Source organism: Ursus maritimus, unplaced genomic scaffold, assembly GCF_017311325.1.
Source record: "Ursus maritimus isolate PB19 unplaced genomic scaffold, ASM1731132v1 scaffold_11, whole genome shotgun sequence".
NCBI lineage: Eukaryota > Metazoa > Chordata > Mammalia > Carnivora > Ursidae > Ursus > Ursus maritimus.
In genome coordinates, this window is record NW_024423453.1 from 36,499,571 (window position 1) to 36,518,811 (window position 19,241).

Below are 19,241 nucleotides of genomic sequence, written 5' to 3' on the forward strand. Positions count from 1 at the left end.
CAGAGAGGCATAGAGAGAGACAGACACAGAGATAGAGAATTTGCCATAATGGAGCTTTGGTCTCCTTTTTTTTTCCTGCCATGGGATAACCTGACACAGATTATCTTATCTAATTACCAAATATATACTACTTTTTACTTGAAGTAGTAAATAATCATTGACTACAATTTCATTGGCAGCTGAATTTTGTAACCAAATTTATTTTTCCTCCTTTCTTTTCCAGGTGAGGAAAAAAAAAAAAAAAAGCAAGGGTCTAAAGGCAACGCGATAAGAGACATTTCCTCAAATTTGCATCACGATGGAAACCTTTTGCCTCAAGGTGGCCTTTTGGGTAGCGCTGGTGGGATTTGTAATCAGTGATCATCCTGAGAGCTACAACACAAACCTGAGCACTCCGGTGGATGACTTCACCATTTTTCATGGGACAGAACTCAACTTCCCAGTTACCACTCATCAGCCCACTAATTTGGCCCTACCTAGCAATGGCTCAATGCACAACTATTGCCCACAGCAGACTAAGATTACTTCAGCTTTCAAATACATTAACACTGTGATATCTTGTACTATTTTCATCGTGGGAATGGTGGGGAATGCAACTCTGCTCAGGATCATTTACCAGAACAAGTGTATGAGGAATGGCCCCAACGCGCTGATAGCCAGCCTTGCCCTTGGAGACCTTATCTATGTGGTCATTGATCTCCCCATCAATGTGTTTAAGGTAGGAAGTAACCACAAATGTATTTGCAGGTTTGAACATGTGCTCTGATTCCAGAGTAAGAGAGTTGCTGCCGACCTTTGGAATTTTAGTCCGTGTTTTTACTAAAAGTGATTTCTGCAGCCTTCAAACTCGGTGGCATTTAAAAATTTTATTATTTGTTAAATGTTACACTTACTTGCTAACTTCATTGTTAACAAAATTGTATTTCTGGGATGACTATTCAAAGTCATGGTCTTTAACGAAGCAGATTCTCATGCCAGCCCTGAGCTTGCTGAGTGGATGGGCCATGTTGGGAAGCAACTGGATTTTTCTGAGATTCAGTTTGCAGGGTGAGATCTGTTGACCCCAAAGAGTACTTAAAATTAGTATCTCCTCGGTTTCCGTTGCCTTTTCAAGGTGCTGCCTTTCAGCAGCCATGTACCCACAGTACGTCTTGAAATGAAAAGTACCTATTTTATTTTGACTGTCTGGATTGATGATGGAGGGACATGGCTTCCCTCACTGATCTGGGTGACGTAGAGACAGTGGGGTCCACAGGATCCCGGGCCAATGCTAAACTTGTCAAACAGTGTCACTAAAGCTGGTTAAAATAGGCACCAGTTTACTGTCGCCTCCTTCATTTCTTTGGTCTATGGAGTTTCATTTATGGAGGACCCACTGTGTGCCCACCCCTGAGCGAGGAATAAGGATCCCAAGACAAATAAGACAAAATTGGTGCCTCAACCCAGAGGAAGATAACTAACTAACCCACTGTCACTCTATCACCTCACTTCAGGGACGGGTTAGTATCGAAACAAACTAAAGCCAAAAAGAATTAGATATTTCATACTTGGTCTAGTGGTTGTGAGGGGAAATTGCTGCAAGAATCCAAATGACCTAAAATTCAAGTGAAATCACGTGGTCTGTGCCGGATGTTATGGAATGTCTTTATTCTAAGCCCAGAAGAAGTGCTTCCCTCAGCCTTTATTTTTTTCTCCTATGAAATTATCCATAAAAACAAAGCTATTCTGAGCAGTAATATTCTGCAATATGACTTTAAATGACAAGTTTTTGTTTGTAGACATGATAAAGTTTAAGTAAATCTCTCGGCTTCCAATAGATACACTTAAATGGTGGCAAAATTATCCTCGCCTACCAGGAAAAGCCGCGGTACAATGAAGTGCTAACAATAAAGCTGAAAACAGTGATTACCATATTGAATGTTACAAATAAGAACCATTTCAGAATTACTCCAATATACTGTTCGCAAAATTGGGGAAATTAGACAACAAATGATTTTAAAAAATACACCATCTCTTTTCACAGAATAGCATGAAAACATATGTTTTCTATTTGAACTTAAAATGGGATTTTAGAACTACAATGCAAAACTTAAAATGTGCAGTTAACTTAAAATGTTTAGCACATGCTGTGGAACTTTAATTTTTTTAAAGGTTATTAATTTTCTCTTTATGAAATATTATGTGTAAACACTTGACTTTCCCATGACATCTTTCTTTAATAATAGGTTTAAAATGTTTATATGACTCTTATTCAAAATTTTACTCCAGTAGTCACATTATAGAGTATTAAACATTGATTATTCATACTTACACTCTAGTTAACCAATCCATCAGGGCTCAGGAGAATAATTATTTCTGAGTTAATTATTCCCATTTGACCATTTGCAAAGAAGCTTTTTGGAAAATCCGTATCTGCAACTGCTGGGAAGGAGACTTGCTTATCTCTTTGAGGTGCTACCTGCCAATCACCAGACTAAACATCATTTCTATTCCATAGCAGCATTTGAAGTCAGATCATCTGGGATATCTCCAGTTGGTGAAAATTCAAATAAAACTTTGTTTTACATTCATTTAACAATGGATAATAATTTACATGTCCTCATTTACCATATGATTCTTCCCTCTTGGGAATCCAAGACTTTATATACCTTATTGTAGTTCTAAATAATGTGGACAGTTTGACATGTTTTTATATCACAGGAGTACATTTGTGTAACTTCTGTTTTTTCTAAAACTCATGTAATGAGTCATTTAACCAACATTCATTTTAGAAAGTAAACCTTTTGGGTTAAAAAAATATATATACACTTGAGTTATTTTAATCTCCTTCCAGAGGAAAAGAAGAAAACATTTGAGTAAGCTAAGAAGCCTCACAATATTTAGAGGTTATTTCTGCTCTATTCTGTCAGCCCTCTTCTCTAGGCTAGGAGACCATAAGATGTGCAGTTTCCCCGATTTCTGCCCAGGAGAGTCAAGAGAAATCCTTCCAAGCAATGTGAGCTCTGGGCCCTCTTGCCTTTTGTCTGCAGCTGCCTCCTGCTGTAGGAGTCCAATGCTTTGGTGTCTCACATATCTGACCTGTGGACTCCTCTGACCTTGGCAAGCTGCCCTGAGTTGCAGGGCCAAGTAGCAGCTGTCCATCTCACTTTACCATTTTGTTTAGTACTGAGTGGCTCTTGATGGTCTGTGAGCACGGAAGAGGGAGCAGTTCATTCTACACCTGATTTCCAGAAGTTTCCTAGTGATCTCTATCTTCAGAAGTTCTTTCCTCCAGTCTCTACTGATCTTCACTTCTACCTACTGAGCGTTGCTTTAATAAAAAAACACCCAGGGGCTCCCATGTTTAGTAGTCAAGATCCTCCCTCCTTTGACCATATTTCACCTGCTTCTTACCAGCTCCCTGCATGCATTTACACAGCTCTGGTCAAAATGCCATCACCACCCCTAAGTAAATGACTTTCTCAGAGAGGCTAGATCTAGTCACTGTATGATTGCTGTTGAAGCATTTACAGATGCTAAATTGAAAAAATGAGTCTGGAGTTATATATGTTGCAGGGAGAAGAAATAAGCCAAAAAGTGGAGAGAGACTCCAACGGCCCTGGCTTGTACTCACACACATAGACATGCTACGGGGCGATAAAATCAGACAGTCTGAGACAATAAAATATAAAGCAGAAGGACGCAAAGGAAGCATATAAAGGCCAGTTTCCTTCTTGGTTTTTGATCATACAAGGGCCTTGCAAATGGCAATGTCAAAGAAAAGTTATTACTAAGTTTATCAAAGGATTACTCTAATTTTTAATTATGCAAAAAGCAGAATATCAATAATCACAAGAGAAGACTGACAAAAGCAGGAAAGAGGAAGGGAAAGGAGTTACAGACCCTTTCAAATATCCACACTTGTCACCTAAACTGATGATGGATTTGAATTGTCAAGAAATTACATTATCTGATAAGTGAATTTTCAAGAAATGCACAAATTTAGCCAGTAAATTAATCTGTTATATAAATTGTTTACATTCATTACAATGGCAAAACAAGTGAAACATTTTATCCAGGTTTAGGGTCACAAATAACCTCCCAACTACTAAATGCCAATATCGGTTGGAAGTACAGAATCTAATAATTGTACTCCTTAATGATTCCATGAGATGATGTTAATGCCCTGGAGTATTGTCTATAGGGGGGTGGGTTATAATTTTGAATAGAGGAGAAACCCTACAAATGATGTGTGCATGCATAAGCCAAAGTTGGGCATCACGTTCCTGCAGGATAACAGCTCACCCATACGTGCCCACAGACATGCCCGTAAACCACCGTACCTCAGCCTATTCGGTAGAAACAGGAATGTGGGAAATAGTGCATGACAGAAGTAGATTGGAGGGGATTAGAATGGTGGCCAAGGGAAGAGGAAAGAAGTTGAGTCCAATGGCGTAGCGTAGAATTCGCTAACATGCGTCGCTGGGAGTTGAAACCAGTGCTGTCGTGGATCATACTGGAGGCGAATAATGTCTCCATTCAGCATGGGGGGTAAAAGCGGATTTGTGAGAACAGGCTACCGACCCAGTGACAGAATCCCATAACCGATTGTCGGTTACTAATTTGGTCCACTCTGAACATCCACCTCTAATTGAGGACAACAATGAAAAATAAACAAATACAATTTCTGTTTGAAATTATCAAGAATATTTTGCAATGGAAAACTGAGACTCAATATGTTGCTCTGGCAGAGGATCTGAGCAATGTGGAAATCAAAGACGTTCGCTTGGAGCCAGTTATCTCCGTATTCACACAGCCTTTGACATCTTGTGCAACTGGAATCCATCCCGTTGTTGGGACAGCCATACACAAGTTGTTTCCTGACACATCAAATCACCAGGGCAACTTCTGCCTCAAAGTTAAATTGCCACAACTTATAGATTGTGGGTCTCAAACATAATAGTTGTTCAGTAAGTGCTTATCAGTATGATTTGAGTTGATGAGGGTCTTTACTGTTAAAATTCACTTCTCATCCACTTTCTTGGAGATCTTCAAGGTAAAATATTGGTGGTGATGGTGGTGATGATCACCCAGCTTGTCGGAGGGCCTCTCCATTTATGTACAAGACACAAGTTATTACCTGTGTCTGCACATCCTATTTCCCCAAGTTGATCAAATTACCCACCACATTATTGCATATGTGATAATGGTGGTGTTTCCCTTTCACTCTTCATCAAGCAAATAGAAACAGATCTTTCTCATGTACTCCAGTAATAGTGCTATAATCACAAAATTAGTATTCCCCGAATTTCGCGAAAAAAAAGTGCGTCCCTTGACCAAGATCTCTGCCCCAGGTTGGTGCATTGCGTCCCAGCTAAATGTTTCCTGTGGGGTAGTTCTGACCCTGCCTTCCCTCCTGGTGACTCCTCTGCACGCTACTTTCCTCTACCTCCATTGACTGCAGCTAACCTGGCCTGTCTGAGAATACCCAATGCTCTTTCTACCTGCCATAGTTTTCCCTCATGCCTCCTCCAGTTTATTCTACCTGATTCTTCAGATCTCAGCTTAAACATTTATCTCTTTGTCTGGCAAGTATTTATGTCCCAAATTGGGTTATTGCTTTCTCATGGGCTCCTGTGATGCCCTCTATTAACTCTAAAATAGCATTTAACATATACTCGATGATTGTATTTGCCAGTTCATCTGCCTCTCTGCCCCACCAGACTGCAGGTTCCTTGAGGCAAGCTGCCATCCTGCTCATTTATCAGTGTATCTCCTGCATCCAGCATGGTACACAACTTAAAAAATATTTGATGGATGAGTAAAATAAGAAAATGTACTGTATTTGCTTCTCTAAGGATGTTTTTCCTCCCACACAATTCCAGATCTAAGAGCTGAAGTGCTTTTGACTTTTTGAATTTCTCCTCTTTTCCTGCAAACCAGGAATGTCTCAGGGTCCATAAGTCCGTGAGATATGTATGCAAAGCAGAGCAGGACATAACAGGATCATTTTCCCCCTTTGCCTTTGTCTGGGCATTGTGTCGTTTACCTTCCTCTCTCTGGTATGTACAGTCAATTGAAGAGTTTTTTCAAGGTTTCTGTGCAATATGCACTCTTTGAGCACACTTGGTATTGGGATTGGGATTGAAATATTAAACCTACAAGTGATTTGGAATATCAAAAGAACATTCATGTTATTCAAGATTGTATTTGCTCTTCAGAGAACAGGAAATAGGTCGAGTTTCTGGCATTGCTAAGACACATGCGCATTGCAAAAGTTCATTATGCTAACTAGCTGATTTCAGAATATCTGTACACTTAAAATGACAGAGTGATAAATTTATTACCCAATTTGCTGTTTGTTACAAGGAAGTTGCTGTCTGGAAAGGCTTCAGAGCCCTCTCCAACTCTACCTCCCATTCTGACTTTTCGTTTCCTGTGTCTGGGAACCTCATTGCTTTCTCTCATGGTCATGTTAAGTAATTATTCTCATGTGGGGTTACTCCGCTAACCCTCAGCATTTGGCTCACAGCACAGTTATTCCTACTTCAGGGGGATGGGGGATGGGGGATGGAACCCGTCCATAACCGCGAGATTGTTCCCATGGCTGAGGAGGGAGAGATGGTTTCAGTCCTGTTCTTATTAGGAAGGTGTTGAGATGTAAAAGGCATCATGGCTGATGATATTCCTCCACCAAACACTTCAGCTCCTAGAAGAGGCTGCTGTGGTCTAAAATAGAGATGCATAAAACTTGACTTTTGAGAAAACAATTTTCACAAGATACGCTGTGCGTGTGTGAGTGTGTGTGAGAGTGTGTATGTAAATGTTGCGCTCCTTCAAATACTCGGATCAATAAAAGCAGATGTTCAGGCTGTTTCATCCCAAAATATTTCTATGGTGTCTTCATCTCATGAGTTGCTAGGATATGAGTGTTATTTCTTTATTATCACACAAGTTTATGCAGTTGGTAGAGTATGCGCACTAAAATGAAAGAGGATGGGGAATCAACTTTACTGTCTCTGAAGTTGATTCTAAGACTAGAGTGATTAAATAAGGACTGTTCTAAGAAATTCTGTCAAAATAAATTTGATATACTGCCAGAAATTCTACAACTGCTTTCTGGAGCTGCCATACTCTCCTGGGAGTTAGAATAACTGCTTTCTATAGCTACAATTTTATTTTTAACTAGGTCTAGTTTTTCTTGGAATAACTTTCCTACATTACAAAGTTAATGGTTGCAATTGAATTCAATAAGAGGACTAAATGTAAGTATCATTCAGTATTAACTTTTGGTAGCCTTATTTTTAAACTTGAACATCAAAAATTTTACAAAACCATGTGCTCTGAAATGTTTACTTAAATTTTGGAACATTTGAAGTCCAGTGTTTCTGGACTCAGGACGCAAAGATTAAGTGTGCCCTCAGGAAGATTTAATACTATTTTTAGATGGGCACATAGAAGTTACTTTTAGAGTATAAGCATCTCTATGAGTTTCATAGACAGTTTGCCATCTCAACTTTTAAAACAACTTACTTAGAAAAGAGCATCAGTAATGGAATCCAGTCAAATCGTGCTTCTCATAATGCTAATCCTAAACATAGGATCCCTATCATTTTAGATCAAATTTTATACTAGAAGATAATGGGGATGGCAATGGATTGACCCTTTGGTTACTCAATGATATCAGATCTTTCTTCTCTAAATGTTCTTCCTTTATTCATTCAATAGATATTTATTGAGCTCCTACTATATACCAGTCATTGGGGAAATAGCAATGAAGAAAAACACTCATCCTTGCCCTCATGGAGCTTACATCCTAGCCGAAGAACAAGACCAACAAGCAAGTGAAATACGTAAATATATAGCATATGAGATAACTGCTAAGGAGAAAAGTAAAATGGGAAAGAGGAATAGAAAGAAGGGGAAGAAGATATTAATTTTAGAGTGGGTGGCCAAAGAATGCCTCAATACAAGGTGACAGTTGAATAAAAACTTAAAACATAAAAGGAGCAAACCATGCCACTGTCTACGGTAAGAGCATTCCCGCCAGAGGAAAGGGCGAGTGCAAAGGCCTGGAGGCAGGAATGTGCCTGGAGGGTTAAAGGACCAGCAAGGAGGCCATAGTAGTGAGTGGAAGGGAGAGAGTAGTAACATGAGGTCACAGGGATAGGCAGGTAAAGTATGTGATGGGGGGAAGCAGATAACATAGGGCCTGCCTAATAATAGGGTAACCATATATTTTAGCATCCAAACCAGGATAGTTTGAGAGTGAAAGGAGACACCGTCAATAATTACATCTGGAGGGGCGCCTGGGTGGCACAGCGGTTAAGCGTCTGCCTTTGGCTCAGGGCGTGATCCCAGCGTTATGGGATCGAGCCCCACATCAGGCTCCTCCGCTATGAGCCTGCTTCTTCCTCTCCCACTCCCCCTGCTTGTGTTCCCTCTCTCGCTGGCTGTCTCTATCTCTGTTGAATAAATAAATAAAATCTTTAAAAAAAAAAATAACAATTACATCTGGACAATAGGCATAAACCCAGATTGTCCTAAAAATACCAGGAAACATAGTCACCCCACCTGTACATCTTTATAAAGCCCTTAGACTTTTCCTCTGAGTGAGATGGAAAGCTTTTATTTATTTATTTATTTTTAAAATATTTTATTTATTTATTCGACAGAGATAGAGACAGCCAGCAACAGAGGGAACATAAGCAGGGGGAGTGGGAAAGGAAGAAGCAGGCTCATAGCAGAAGAGCCTGATGTGGGGCTCGATCCCATAACGCCGGGATCACGCCCTGAGCCGAAGGCAGACGCTTTACCGCTGTGCCACCCAGGCGCCCCGGAAAGCTTTTATTTTTTTTTTTTAAAGATTTTATTTATTCATTTGAGAGAGACAGAGAGAGAGAGTATGAGCAGGGGGAGGGACAGCAGGGCAGGGGGAAGCAGACTCCCCACCGAGCAAGAGCCCAATGTGGGGCTCGATCCCAGTACCCTGGGATCATGACCTGAGCTGAAGGCAGACGCTTAACCAACTGAGCCACCCAGGCACCCCAAGATGGAAAGCTTTTAGAAGCCTAAGAGCAGATGAGTGACATGATTTGGTTTATATCTTAACAAGAACATTCTCGCTAGTGGGTTGAGAAGCACTTCCTGAATCAATGAAGGTAAAATATACAATCTTAAAATACGTTACGTATACCAATGTACAACAAGAGAATACTGTTACCTGTGGCTCAACCTGTGTTTGCTTTGTGCCAGGCTCACTCATTTGATCCTCACAACAAGCTACGATGCACTACTGTGGCCCGAAAATGTAGAAACTGAGATGCGGCGCTTAAGGAATTTTCTCAGGGTTACACAGCCAGCAAGTGGCAGAGCTGGATTTGGATCCAGTGTCATCTCAGAGACCATGCTGTCTCTGAGCAGCCACACTGCTTCTCTCCCACATACCTCATAAGGCAAACTTCATAGTCCTCCACATGCCATCCTTTGTACAGAAATATAATTTCAAAGACTGTCTTCAAAAATGAAGTCAGACCCTTTTCTCTCCTCCATTGAACCCAACAGCTTCTTTAGTTGCTTATTTAAGACAGAAGTAACACATCATAAAGGAAAATGTGTGTGATACAGAGAGGCTTTCCAGAATAGCAGCTATGTTGTAAATCTTGCTGATTGCACTGGCACGTCTGCTAAACAGATTTTTGTATTCCATACTCACTGTCATGTTGGGGAGGTCAACTGACAGAAAGGAGGCAGCAAGCAAAATAATAAACTGAAAAGAAAGTTTGAGTCATTGATGAGCTGCTGGTCTAGAAACATGCATCTGCTTATCTGCTCAGAGGGACACATTTTGCCAAATAGGTGTCTCACCCAGTTCTTGATGGGAAGGCTGGGCAATTTTTCTGTGAACGTGAGACAGAAAATGAGTGTCTGTGGCTAGCCCATAGTTTTATTTGGGCTGGAAACATCAGATTTTACTGATGAAACTCAATGCTGCATTCCTAGACTTTCCTTCCTAGGTTTTGCAGATGCACAAGAATTAAAAGGGGAATGTGAAACACAATGGATGATGTTTGGGAATAGGTCTCAACTGATGTTTAAAAGGAAGTCAGAAATCCTCAATTTAAAAAATTGACATAAGAACCACGTGTTTTGTGAAGTGATTCCATGGACTCTAAAACTAGGGGTGCCTGGGTGGCTCAGTCAGTTAAGCGTCCAACTCTTCATTTTAGCTCAGGTCATGATCTCGGGGTCGTTAGATAGAGTCCTACATTAGGCTCCACACTGGACGTGGAACCTGCTTAAGATTCTCTCTCCCTCTGCCTCTGCCCCTCCCCGCTGCACTCTCTCTTTCTCTCTCTCTCTCTCAAAAATACATACATACATAAATACCTAAGTAAGGAACTTTAATAGCCCTAATTATAAAAGCAACAAGTAAAGCAAATACTTACTGAACATGTTAAACGTGTCCACAGTCGTTGACTGTCAAAGCGTGAAAGGTAGTGGGCTCACAGCTCTGCCAAGTCCTGAGCGCTATACTACGCCCCATCCCACATGAGTTTTCTGTCTGGTGAAGCAATTCTGCAGAATGTCTGTACCAAGAAAGAAAAAACAAATCTCTGCTGTGAACCTTTAACTTAGTTCCATAAAATAAAAATGTCTAAGACACTCCAAAATTTCTCCTTTAAAATAATGTCATTTATGTCATAAACACTGTTTCTTGGCCTATTTCCACTGTTTCCCCAAATCTGATTTTCTTATAGAAGCTAAAACCTAGGAAAATTAGGGAAATGTTACATAATTTAAGAGCCATAATACTGTGTAAACTTTTTTAAATTTTTATTGAAATATAATATACATCCAGAAAAATGTATGTGTCCACTCCATGAATTTTTACAAAATGAACATATCTGTGTAACCAGGATCAAGAAACAACATTACCTGCCCCCAGAAGTCCCTCAGTCACTAACCACCCTAATTCCCAAGGCAACCACTTTCCCAACTTCTAATGGCATGAATTTGCCTGTTTTTGTATTTTATATAAATGGAACCATATGATATATATTCTTCTCTGTATGGCTTCTTTTGCTCAACATTATGTTGGTGAGAGTAACCCACATTGTTGTGTCGTAGCTGATTCATTTTCATTACTGCATAGTACTTCCTTGTCTGAATATGTCACATTTATCCACTCTATTATATGTAGGCATTTAAATAGTTTCTGATTTTGAGCTAATAAGAATGTGCATCTATGTACGTTCTCATATGCATCTTTGTATGCATACATATGCTGAAATATACACACACACACATGACCTACATACGTATATATCAAAATATATAGGTAATACTTACATATCAACATATACCTATATATTAAATATATATCTTGATTATAAATCTTTAATATAAATTTTGATCAGTAATTTTGAGAACTTACCAGGGCATGTTATGGTATTAGAAATTAGGCAGGATTTCCTAAACGGAGATTTTTTTTTTCTAATTCTAGATGCTCTAAAGACCTGTGTGGTATATGTGTGAATTTTGTTCATTGTAATACTTTTTTGCCTTCAAGCAAATCTGTTAACTGCCTCCATAATGGATAATCCCCAAATCAACTCACACATTTGCTAAATGTCTATAGAAAACACAAATCTAGGATAGCCATGACTTTGAGTGGCACACATTCTGTTTGAGAATATAAATGCATACAATCAAGTTAGTGCAAATGCCACTGTAATTTTATACTTTGGTGTTTTGTTGAAGTTTTTGAGACCACCAAACACATACACATGAAAAACATTTTGAATGTGAAACACCTATTAACATTTTCTTTAAAAAACAGAAACACTGTCATTTCTCCTTCTCCCAAAGTAATATATGCAGCTAAAACAAAACTAGTCAAATTAATTTCAAGAGTAACAGAAATAAAATTAGGCATCAGCATTTTCCATTACGGCTATAATAAATGGTTATTTATTTTAAAACGTGAAAACATACCATGAAACACACATTTAAAAACCATGATTGCAAACAGTAAATGTTACGAGAGTTTAAGTTGAGTTGATGAAATTTTCCACACAATCTCTCTGAGGTTAATTTTGTTACATGACATATCTTGGGTGTGCCAGTTGCTAGGTACAACTTGGAGGTTTAGTTGTAATCTGGTTACTTCTTTGGTTAAGGGAGGGTTGCTATAGAAATTTAGCAAATTGTAATTTACGAAGACAGAATAAAATCCCTCTTAACGTCATCCACAAAATTTGCATTGCGACATCCCGAAAAAGTAATTGTATTCACCAAAACACCAATTCGATTTCAAATGGAACTTAACAATGGTCTTACAATGCAGTTAATACATACTCCCCAAAGGTGTTCAGAAGTGAGTGAAATGTGAGAGCCCTGGGTTTTGTAATCTTGTGAAAGTGCATTTGAACTCAGGTGATGTGTTGAACCTTTTCCTGCTTTTTGTTCCAAGGAAATAGTTAGCTTCACAGTAATATTTTCATTGGTTTTATGGAGTGACCTTAAAGCTGCCTCCAGCTCCCATTAAGGAGGGGAAGTGAACCTGGAAGGTAGTAGACACTAAAAGGGAGATTCCAGTACGTCATCTGCAAGCCCTGAGTGCTCACCACTTCTGCTTTCTCCTGAGTCTCTGACCCAGAAGTGGGCAAACTACAGCCAGCAGGCCAAACCCCACCCAATGCCTATTTTTGTAAATGAATTTTTATTGGAACGCAGCCATACCCAATTACTTACATAAATAGTTTTGACAGATACCATATGATCTGCAAAGGCTAAAATACTTGCTATCTGGCCATTAAAAAAAAAAAAAAAAACCAAACCTATTCAACCCCTGTGGCATCTCACCAACTACCCTGCTCCCTGCTTTTCATCCTTGCCTCTCATTCTCCTTCATTTTGTTCCCTAGCAGGTCAAACTCAAGACCTGATCTTCAAAAATATTACTGCATTTTCCTAACCTTTGATATTTTGAGTGGCTTAGGCCTTCAGTGCCGCAAAAAAGTAAATGGGCATCCCAAGAAATCAAAATATGTTTTTTTTAAATGGTTTGTGACTGATCTTGAATAAATCCCTTGATCTTTCAAGAAATTATTTTTATATGAAAAAAATAACGAAGGCCCCCCCCCCCCCCCGTCTCATGGAGTCCCATTAGGCATAATAACACATAGTAGGCGTGTTCCTGAGGTGACTACTAACATCAATTAGAAGAACAGCTAAGGGCTGTTATTGTCTCTTTGTCTTCCCCATTTAGTTATCACACATCAGAACTTTGGCCTCATTGAGGGTCTTAGTGACCAGATATCCATGAAGCCTGTTGGGCAAATCATGCATCTGTGGTCAAAACTGAAGAAGTTCTAAATTCTTTGTCATGAACTTAGAGATGTTTATTATATTGTCTTTCAAACAATTAAGAGCAGCACTAAACCAGGTGACCAGATCTTTGGGCAGCCATTCATGTTTCAGTTAAGAAAAAAAGAAGTAAAGAAGACTTTTCCATCTACTAAAGAGAAATTTCACACCAAAAAAAGGTACTCACTAAAGATCTTAAAGACAAAACCTTTACATATTTGAAATTATTTTATCAGAAAATCACTATACTTTATATTTCTTTGATAAGCCAATTAAATTACATGGTCACAATTTAAAATAAGTGACTTTTTTTTAATCTTTGTGCTATAAAATTCAAGGAATTTTTCTTTTTTTTTCTTTTTTTTTTAAAGATTTTATTTTATTTATTTGACAGAGATAGAGACAGCCAGCGAGAGAGGGAACACAAGCAGGGGGAGTGGGAGAGGAAGAAGCAGGCTCATAGTGGAGGAGCCTGATGTGGGGCTCGATCCCATAACGCCGGGATCACGCCCTGAGCCGAAGGCAGACGCTTAACCGCTGTGCCACCCAGGCGCCCCCAAGGAATTTTTCTTTGATAATGGACCAAAGGGCCATGTCACAAAGGGGAAAGTAGGGAAAGGATCAGAAATACTCTGTGTTCCTTTTTTATACACTGTGTGTGTGTGTGTGTGTGTGTGTGTGTGTGCGTGCACGCGCACGCATACACGTAATTTTGTGGCACCAGATATTCTCTGTGTGTATCAGTCCTTTCTCAGTTGTTGGGGAAAGAAGAAGGTGCTACAGGGGTTGGAGGAAAGAAGACAGAGTTGGGTGATGGATTCATCCTTGGGGATCAACTCTTAGACACTATGTAATTCATTAGGTACACAGAAAACAGTTCATATATATTTAGGAAAAGAAGAGGTGGAAGGAGGGAGGGAGAGAGGCAGCACAGACTCTCAGAATGTGAGAAGTCAACATCTTTAGTTCCAATTGTGTGAACCAGAACACTGAGCTGTTTATAATCTTAAAGAGGTACTAATTCAAATCGGTCCTGCTTTCAGGTTGATATAATAAAAGCAATCTCTCAGCTGATAGACCAGGGTCCACCTCTAGTGTGGTTTTGAAATTCTTTACTTGTTTACGGTAACTCTTAACTCTCATGAAACGATAAACATTTTATAGTTTGTGGAAATGGTCCAGAAGACCATTACATTTACCTTTACATCCATTTCATGCAGTACTACTCAAGATTAAAAAGGAACAAGCTATTGAGATATACAACAATTTGGATGAACTACAAGGGAACCATGCTGAGTGAAAAAAGCTAAACTCTAACGATTATATATTATATGATTCCATTTATATGACATTCTTGAAATGACAGAATTGTAGAGACTGAGGACAGATCAGTGGTTACCAGGAGTTAGGAATGGGGAAGGGGCGGCAAAGGGAGTGTGATTATAAAAGAACATCATAGGGGCGCCTGGGTGGCACAGCGGTTAGGTGTTTGCCTTCGGCTCAGGGCGTGATCCCAGCGTTGTGGGATCGAGCCCCACATCAGGCTCCTCTGCTATGAGCCTGCTTCTTCCTCTCCCACTCCCCCTACTTGTGTTCCCTCTCTCGCTGGCTGTCTCTATCTCTGTTGAATAAATAAATAAAACCTTAAAAAAAAAAAAAAAAAAGAACATCATAAGGGATCCTTGTGGTGAAGGACCTGTTCCATATATTGACATGTCCTAAAACTACATAGAACTAAATACAAACCAATGAGTAACATTGGAGGAATATGAATAATATTGCTGGATCATATTAATATAAAGAATGATAGTACCAGTTTACAGTGCTACCAACATTGTATGCCAGTTCCAATTCTTCCACAAGCTCACTAACACTTACCATTATCAGTCTTTTTCATTATAGCCATTCTAATGTTGTATAATGGTATTTCATTGTGGTTTTAATTTCTATTTCCCAATAGACTCATGATTTTGAGTATTTTACATTTTCATGTTCTTAGCTATTTGTATATCTACTTTGGTGAAATGTCTATTTAAATTTCTTATACTTTTTAATTGTTATTTGTCTTTATATTTTTTAATTGTGGGAGTTTTTTATGTACTCTAGATGGAAGTCCTTCATCAGATATATGATTTGCAAGTATTTTTTCCACTCTGTAGTTTTTCTTTTCATCTTCTTAATGGTGTCTTTTGAGGAACACAAATTTTTAATATTGACTAAATACAGTTTATCAAATTGTTCTTTTATGGATCATGTTTCTGTGTCATATCTATGAAATCTTTGCCTAAACCAATTTCACAAAAAATTCTCCAGTGTTTTCTCTAACAGTTTTATAGTTTTAGCTCTTACATTTAGATGTATGAACACAATTAATTTTTGTGTAGAATATGGGGTAAACATCTAAGTTCTTTTTTTTTTTTTTTTTGCATAGGCATATCCAGTTGTTCCAACACCATTTTTGAAAAGACTGCCCTCTTATCATTGTATTGCCTTGGCACCTTTGTCAAAACTCATTTGATGATCAATGTAAGAGTTTATTTCTGGACCTTCTTTTCTGTTCTGTGTCTATTGTTACACCAATACCATTCTGTCCTGATTACTGTAGTTTATAGTGAATTTTTAAACAGATATTTTAAGTCCTAATTTGTTCTTTCTTTTTTCAAAATTGTTTTGCTTATCCTAGGTTCTTTACATTTATATATAAATTTTAAGATAAACTTATTCATTTCCTTGAATTTAGATAGGAATTGTATTGACCCTTTAGGTGAGTTTGAAGAAAACTGCCATCTTAACAATATCAAGTCTTCTAATCTATAAACATGTATTTAAATCTTTGATTTCTCCAGTATTTTGTAGCTCTCAGTACATATCATACACTTCTTTTGTCAAATGTATTCCTAAGTATTTGACACTATTTTGAGGGAAGTTGTCTCTTAATTTCATTTTTGGATTTTTGGATTTTCCATTACTGCTATATTGAAATGCAACTGGTATTTGTCTTTTGCTTTTGTATTCTGTGACTCTGATGAACCCCTCACCATTACTCTTGCAGCAACAATTTTTTTTTCTGCTTGTGTGTGATGGTGAAGAATAGAATGACTATTAAAACAGTTTGGTGCCACTGTCTTGGTTCATGCTAAGGCATCAGTGGTTTTACCCACCATTGCTTTTGTACCAACAGGGCAAAAGACAGTAATCTGCTAGTGTTATCTTGATCTTGCAGACTCCATGAAAGGTTCTCAGGGATCCTCAGGAGTCACAGACAACACTTAAAAGAACCACTGATCTAGATGATCTCTAAGCACCTGTCCAAGTCTGAAACTATTTTTAAAATCTAAGATAAATGTTGTTTACCAAACTTGTCTTAATAACATTTGATTAAATGGCTGATGGCTGATTTTCATGGCAGTTAATATTCCTTAGACAAGCACAAGTATCTCCAAATAATCGAGGATCTAGAAGAGGAACCTTGGTGTTACTGTAGACTAATAAATTTGTATGTTTTCTGTTCTAGGTAGCACTAAAAATAAACAAAGTGCTTACACTAGAGATGCAGTACATATCAAATAGCAAGATTAGAAGCAAAACTAAGTAGTAACCTATTGGTCTTGAGTAGTACAATTTAATGTTATGTCATCTCTGAATAACCATAAATAAGACAGTTATATCAAATTCATTTTCAAAACTTTTTTAAACACCTTAATTTTACATAATTACACTAATAGACCCTTGACTGGAAGATTCAAATAGCTACTTATCTACTATTTTTTCCTGCATTTTATATGTTGTCAGCATTATATTTAAAATATGATGCTTATGGGGCGCCTGGGTGGCTCAGCCGTTAAGCATCTACCTTCAGCTCAGGTCATGATCCCAGGGTCCTGGGATCAAGCCCCGCATCAGGCTCCCTGCTCAGCAGGAAGCCTGCTTCTCCTATCACACTCCCCTTGCTTGTGTTCCCTCTCTCGCTGTCTCTGTCGGATAAATAAATAAAATCTTTAAAAAAAATATGATGCTTATAACTCACTGGACAAATTTACTGTATATTTTAGCTTTTTCCTGGAGAGTAATAAAATACTGCTGATTCAGTCAAGGTAAATAAATAGTCTCAACACTTCAATCTATGGGATTCCCACAGGTTTTGACATCTTTAATCTTTTTGGATAGAAAAAAGGGCAAAGAGGACTAAAAGAGTCACAGATGGGAAAAATAAAAGAGAAATTGGAAAAAAAATTAATCATACAAAATGAAGGGAAGGATTGAGGTAAGATTAGGGATAAATGGAGTTGAATAGCTTCAGAGAAGCCAGTTACAAACTGGAGTTCTGATGTGAAAAAGAAATCACACAATTTATGAGCTGGTAAAGAATTTAGAGATAAGAAATGTTGGGCCTGAACTAGATTATTTGGCAGAGGAGGGAAGCAAGGCCCAAGGATTTCTGACAGGACTGGAGCTGGAAGTCAGGATTTCCAACTTCCCCCTCAGGATGTTCCACTCCTCTCCATTCCCATTAAATGTAACTCTCGCGGCTTTAATACTGTCTGTACCACACATAGCACTTCCCCAGAAGATAGCCAGGCTTCCAAAAATTTAATGGTGAATTGTAAAAATGCATGTCATTCTTCTGTGAAGTTTCATTACATGACTGGTAATTCGGACATCTTAGGTATGTTTTTCTGTTTCACTTTATGTCTTGGCTATTGGAAATCTTGAAGTTTTATTGTCAAATGACTTTCTGTTATTAAGTATTCAAAATCACCTCACCCTTAGGTACTATAACATGTCGGCTTCAGCATCAATTGTATTCTCCCTGCCATCCCCTCCCCTGGATAAATACGGTACCATTTCTTCATGCTTCATACCATTTCTTGGTTGGGTCATTGTTTCTAACTACGTGGGATAATTAATTTCCTGTGACCACATGACATACTTTCACAATGAAGAACTAACTCAAGTTCTTAAGATTTTGTACATTAAATCGTTAAATAAGCTGCATGCCTTTAACTAAGCCATTGGTTTTCCCTTTTCCTACTTATCACCAATTCTTGGTAAGTCTTTTGTAGCTATTCCCTAAATCTATGTGTAGGGATCTCTACCAGTTTCCTTTGTTTTGCTTTGTTCTGCTTTGGTTTTGCCTGTTGGTTTCTTTTAAATAAGTACCAGCATGTACTACCATAGAGACTGCTGATTAAAAGAAACAAGTAAAGTTTTCATTAGGTTTTGGGCCTTATTGTGTGTCCAGGTCAGAGCACTTATTTTCTATAATTAACTATGCTTGCACTTTGTTACAAGAAAATGTAAGCCGCCAGTCATGACACATATGTAAAATCTTTTCTCCATTCAGGAAAAGCCAGGGTTCATTTTTTCCAACATAAATCTTCTCCCTGTTATGAATGAAATCTTAGAGTATTGACACATGTCTTTGGCACTGACCTGTGTAATTTTGTTATTGAGTCCTTGTAATGTTTCTGTTTTAAAGAAGTTTAATTCTTTTCCACCCAATGATCCTTTGGTTTTCTGCATGCAAAATAAGCAGAAGTCTCAGGTCCCCTGCTTCTAGTTGGCATCCTTACAGCAAACAGAGTTATTCGAAAGAGATATTCCTTTTCATTCCCAGCCCTCAGGTAACTGAGACTGTTGAGAATAATAAGCCCATATATTGGGTGAACCATCATTCTTCTAAGGAAGAAAGCTTCATGGCTTTGGAACTCTGGTTTCAAATAGTATTTTTCCTCTTTTTCTTTCCGCTCTTCCACTTGGTTGTTCTTTTTTTTTTTTTTTTTTTTTTTGGTTTTATTTATTTGTCAGAGAGAGATAAAAAGAGAGAGAGCACAAGCAGGGGGAGCGGCAGGCAGAGGGAGAAGCAGGCTCCTTGATGAGCAAGGAGCCCTA

The 19,241-nt window shown here is 38.4% G+C and overlaps 1 protein-coding gene and 1 long non-coding RNA gene across 2 annotated transcripts in view; one reads left to right on the forward strand and one right to left on the reverse strand.

Annotated features, from left to right (window-relative positions):
- Positions 1-231: 231 nt before the first annotated feature.
- Positions 232-19,241, forward strand: part of EDNRA (endothelin receptor type A) — a 52,158-nt gene continuing 33,148 nt past the window's right edge. The window contains exon 1 of the mRNA XM_008685459.2: positions 232-718. Coding sequence (XP_008683681.1) covers positions 299-718 — 420 coding nt within the window. The 5' untranslated portion in view covers positions 232-298. The remainder of the gene's footprint in view (positions 719-19,241) is intronic.
- On the reverse strand, positions 6,325-19,132 carry LOC103658003. The gene is made up of 3 exons (XR_567010.2): positions 18,783-19,132; positions 10,428-10,568; positions 6,325-6,708 (listed from the first exon to the last, which is right to left on the reverse strand). It is a non-coding gene; the product is annotated as an uncharacterized LOC103658003 (long non-coding RNA).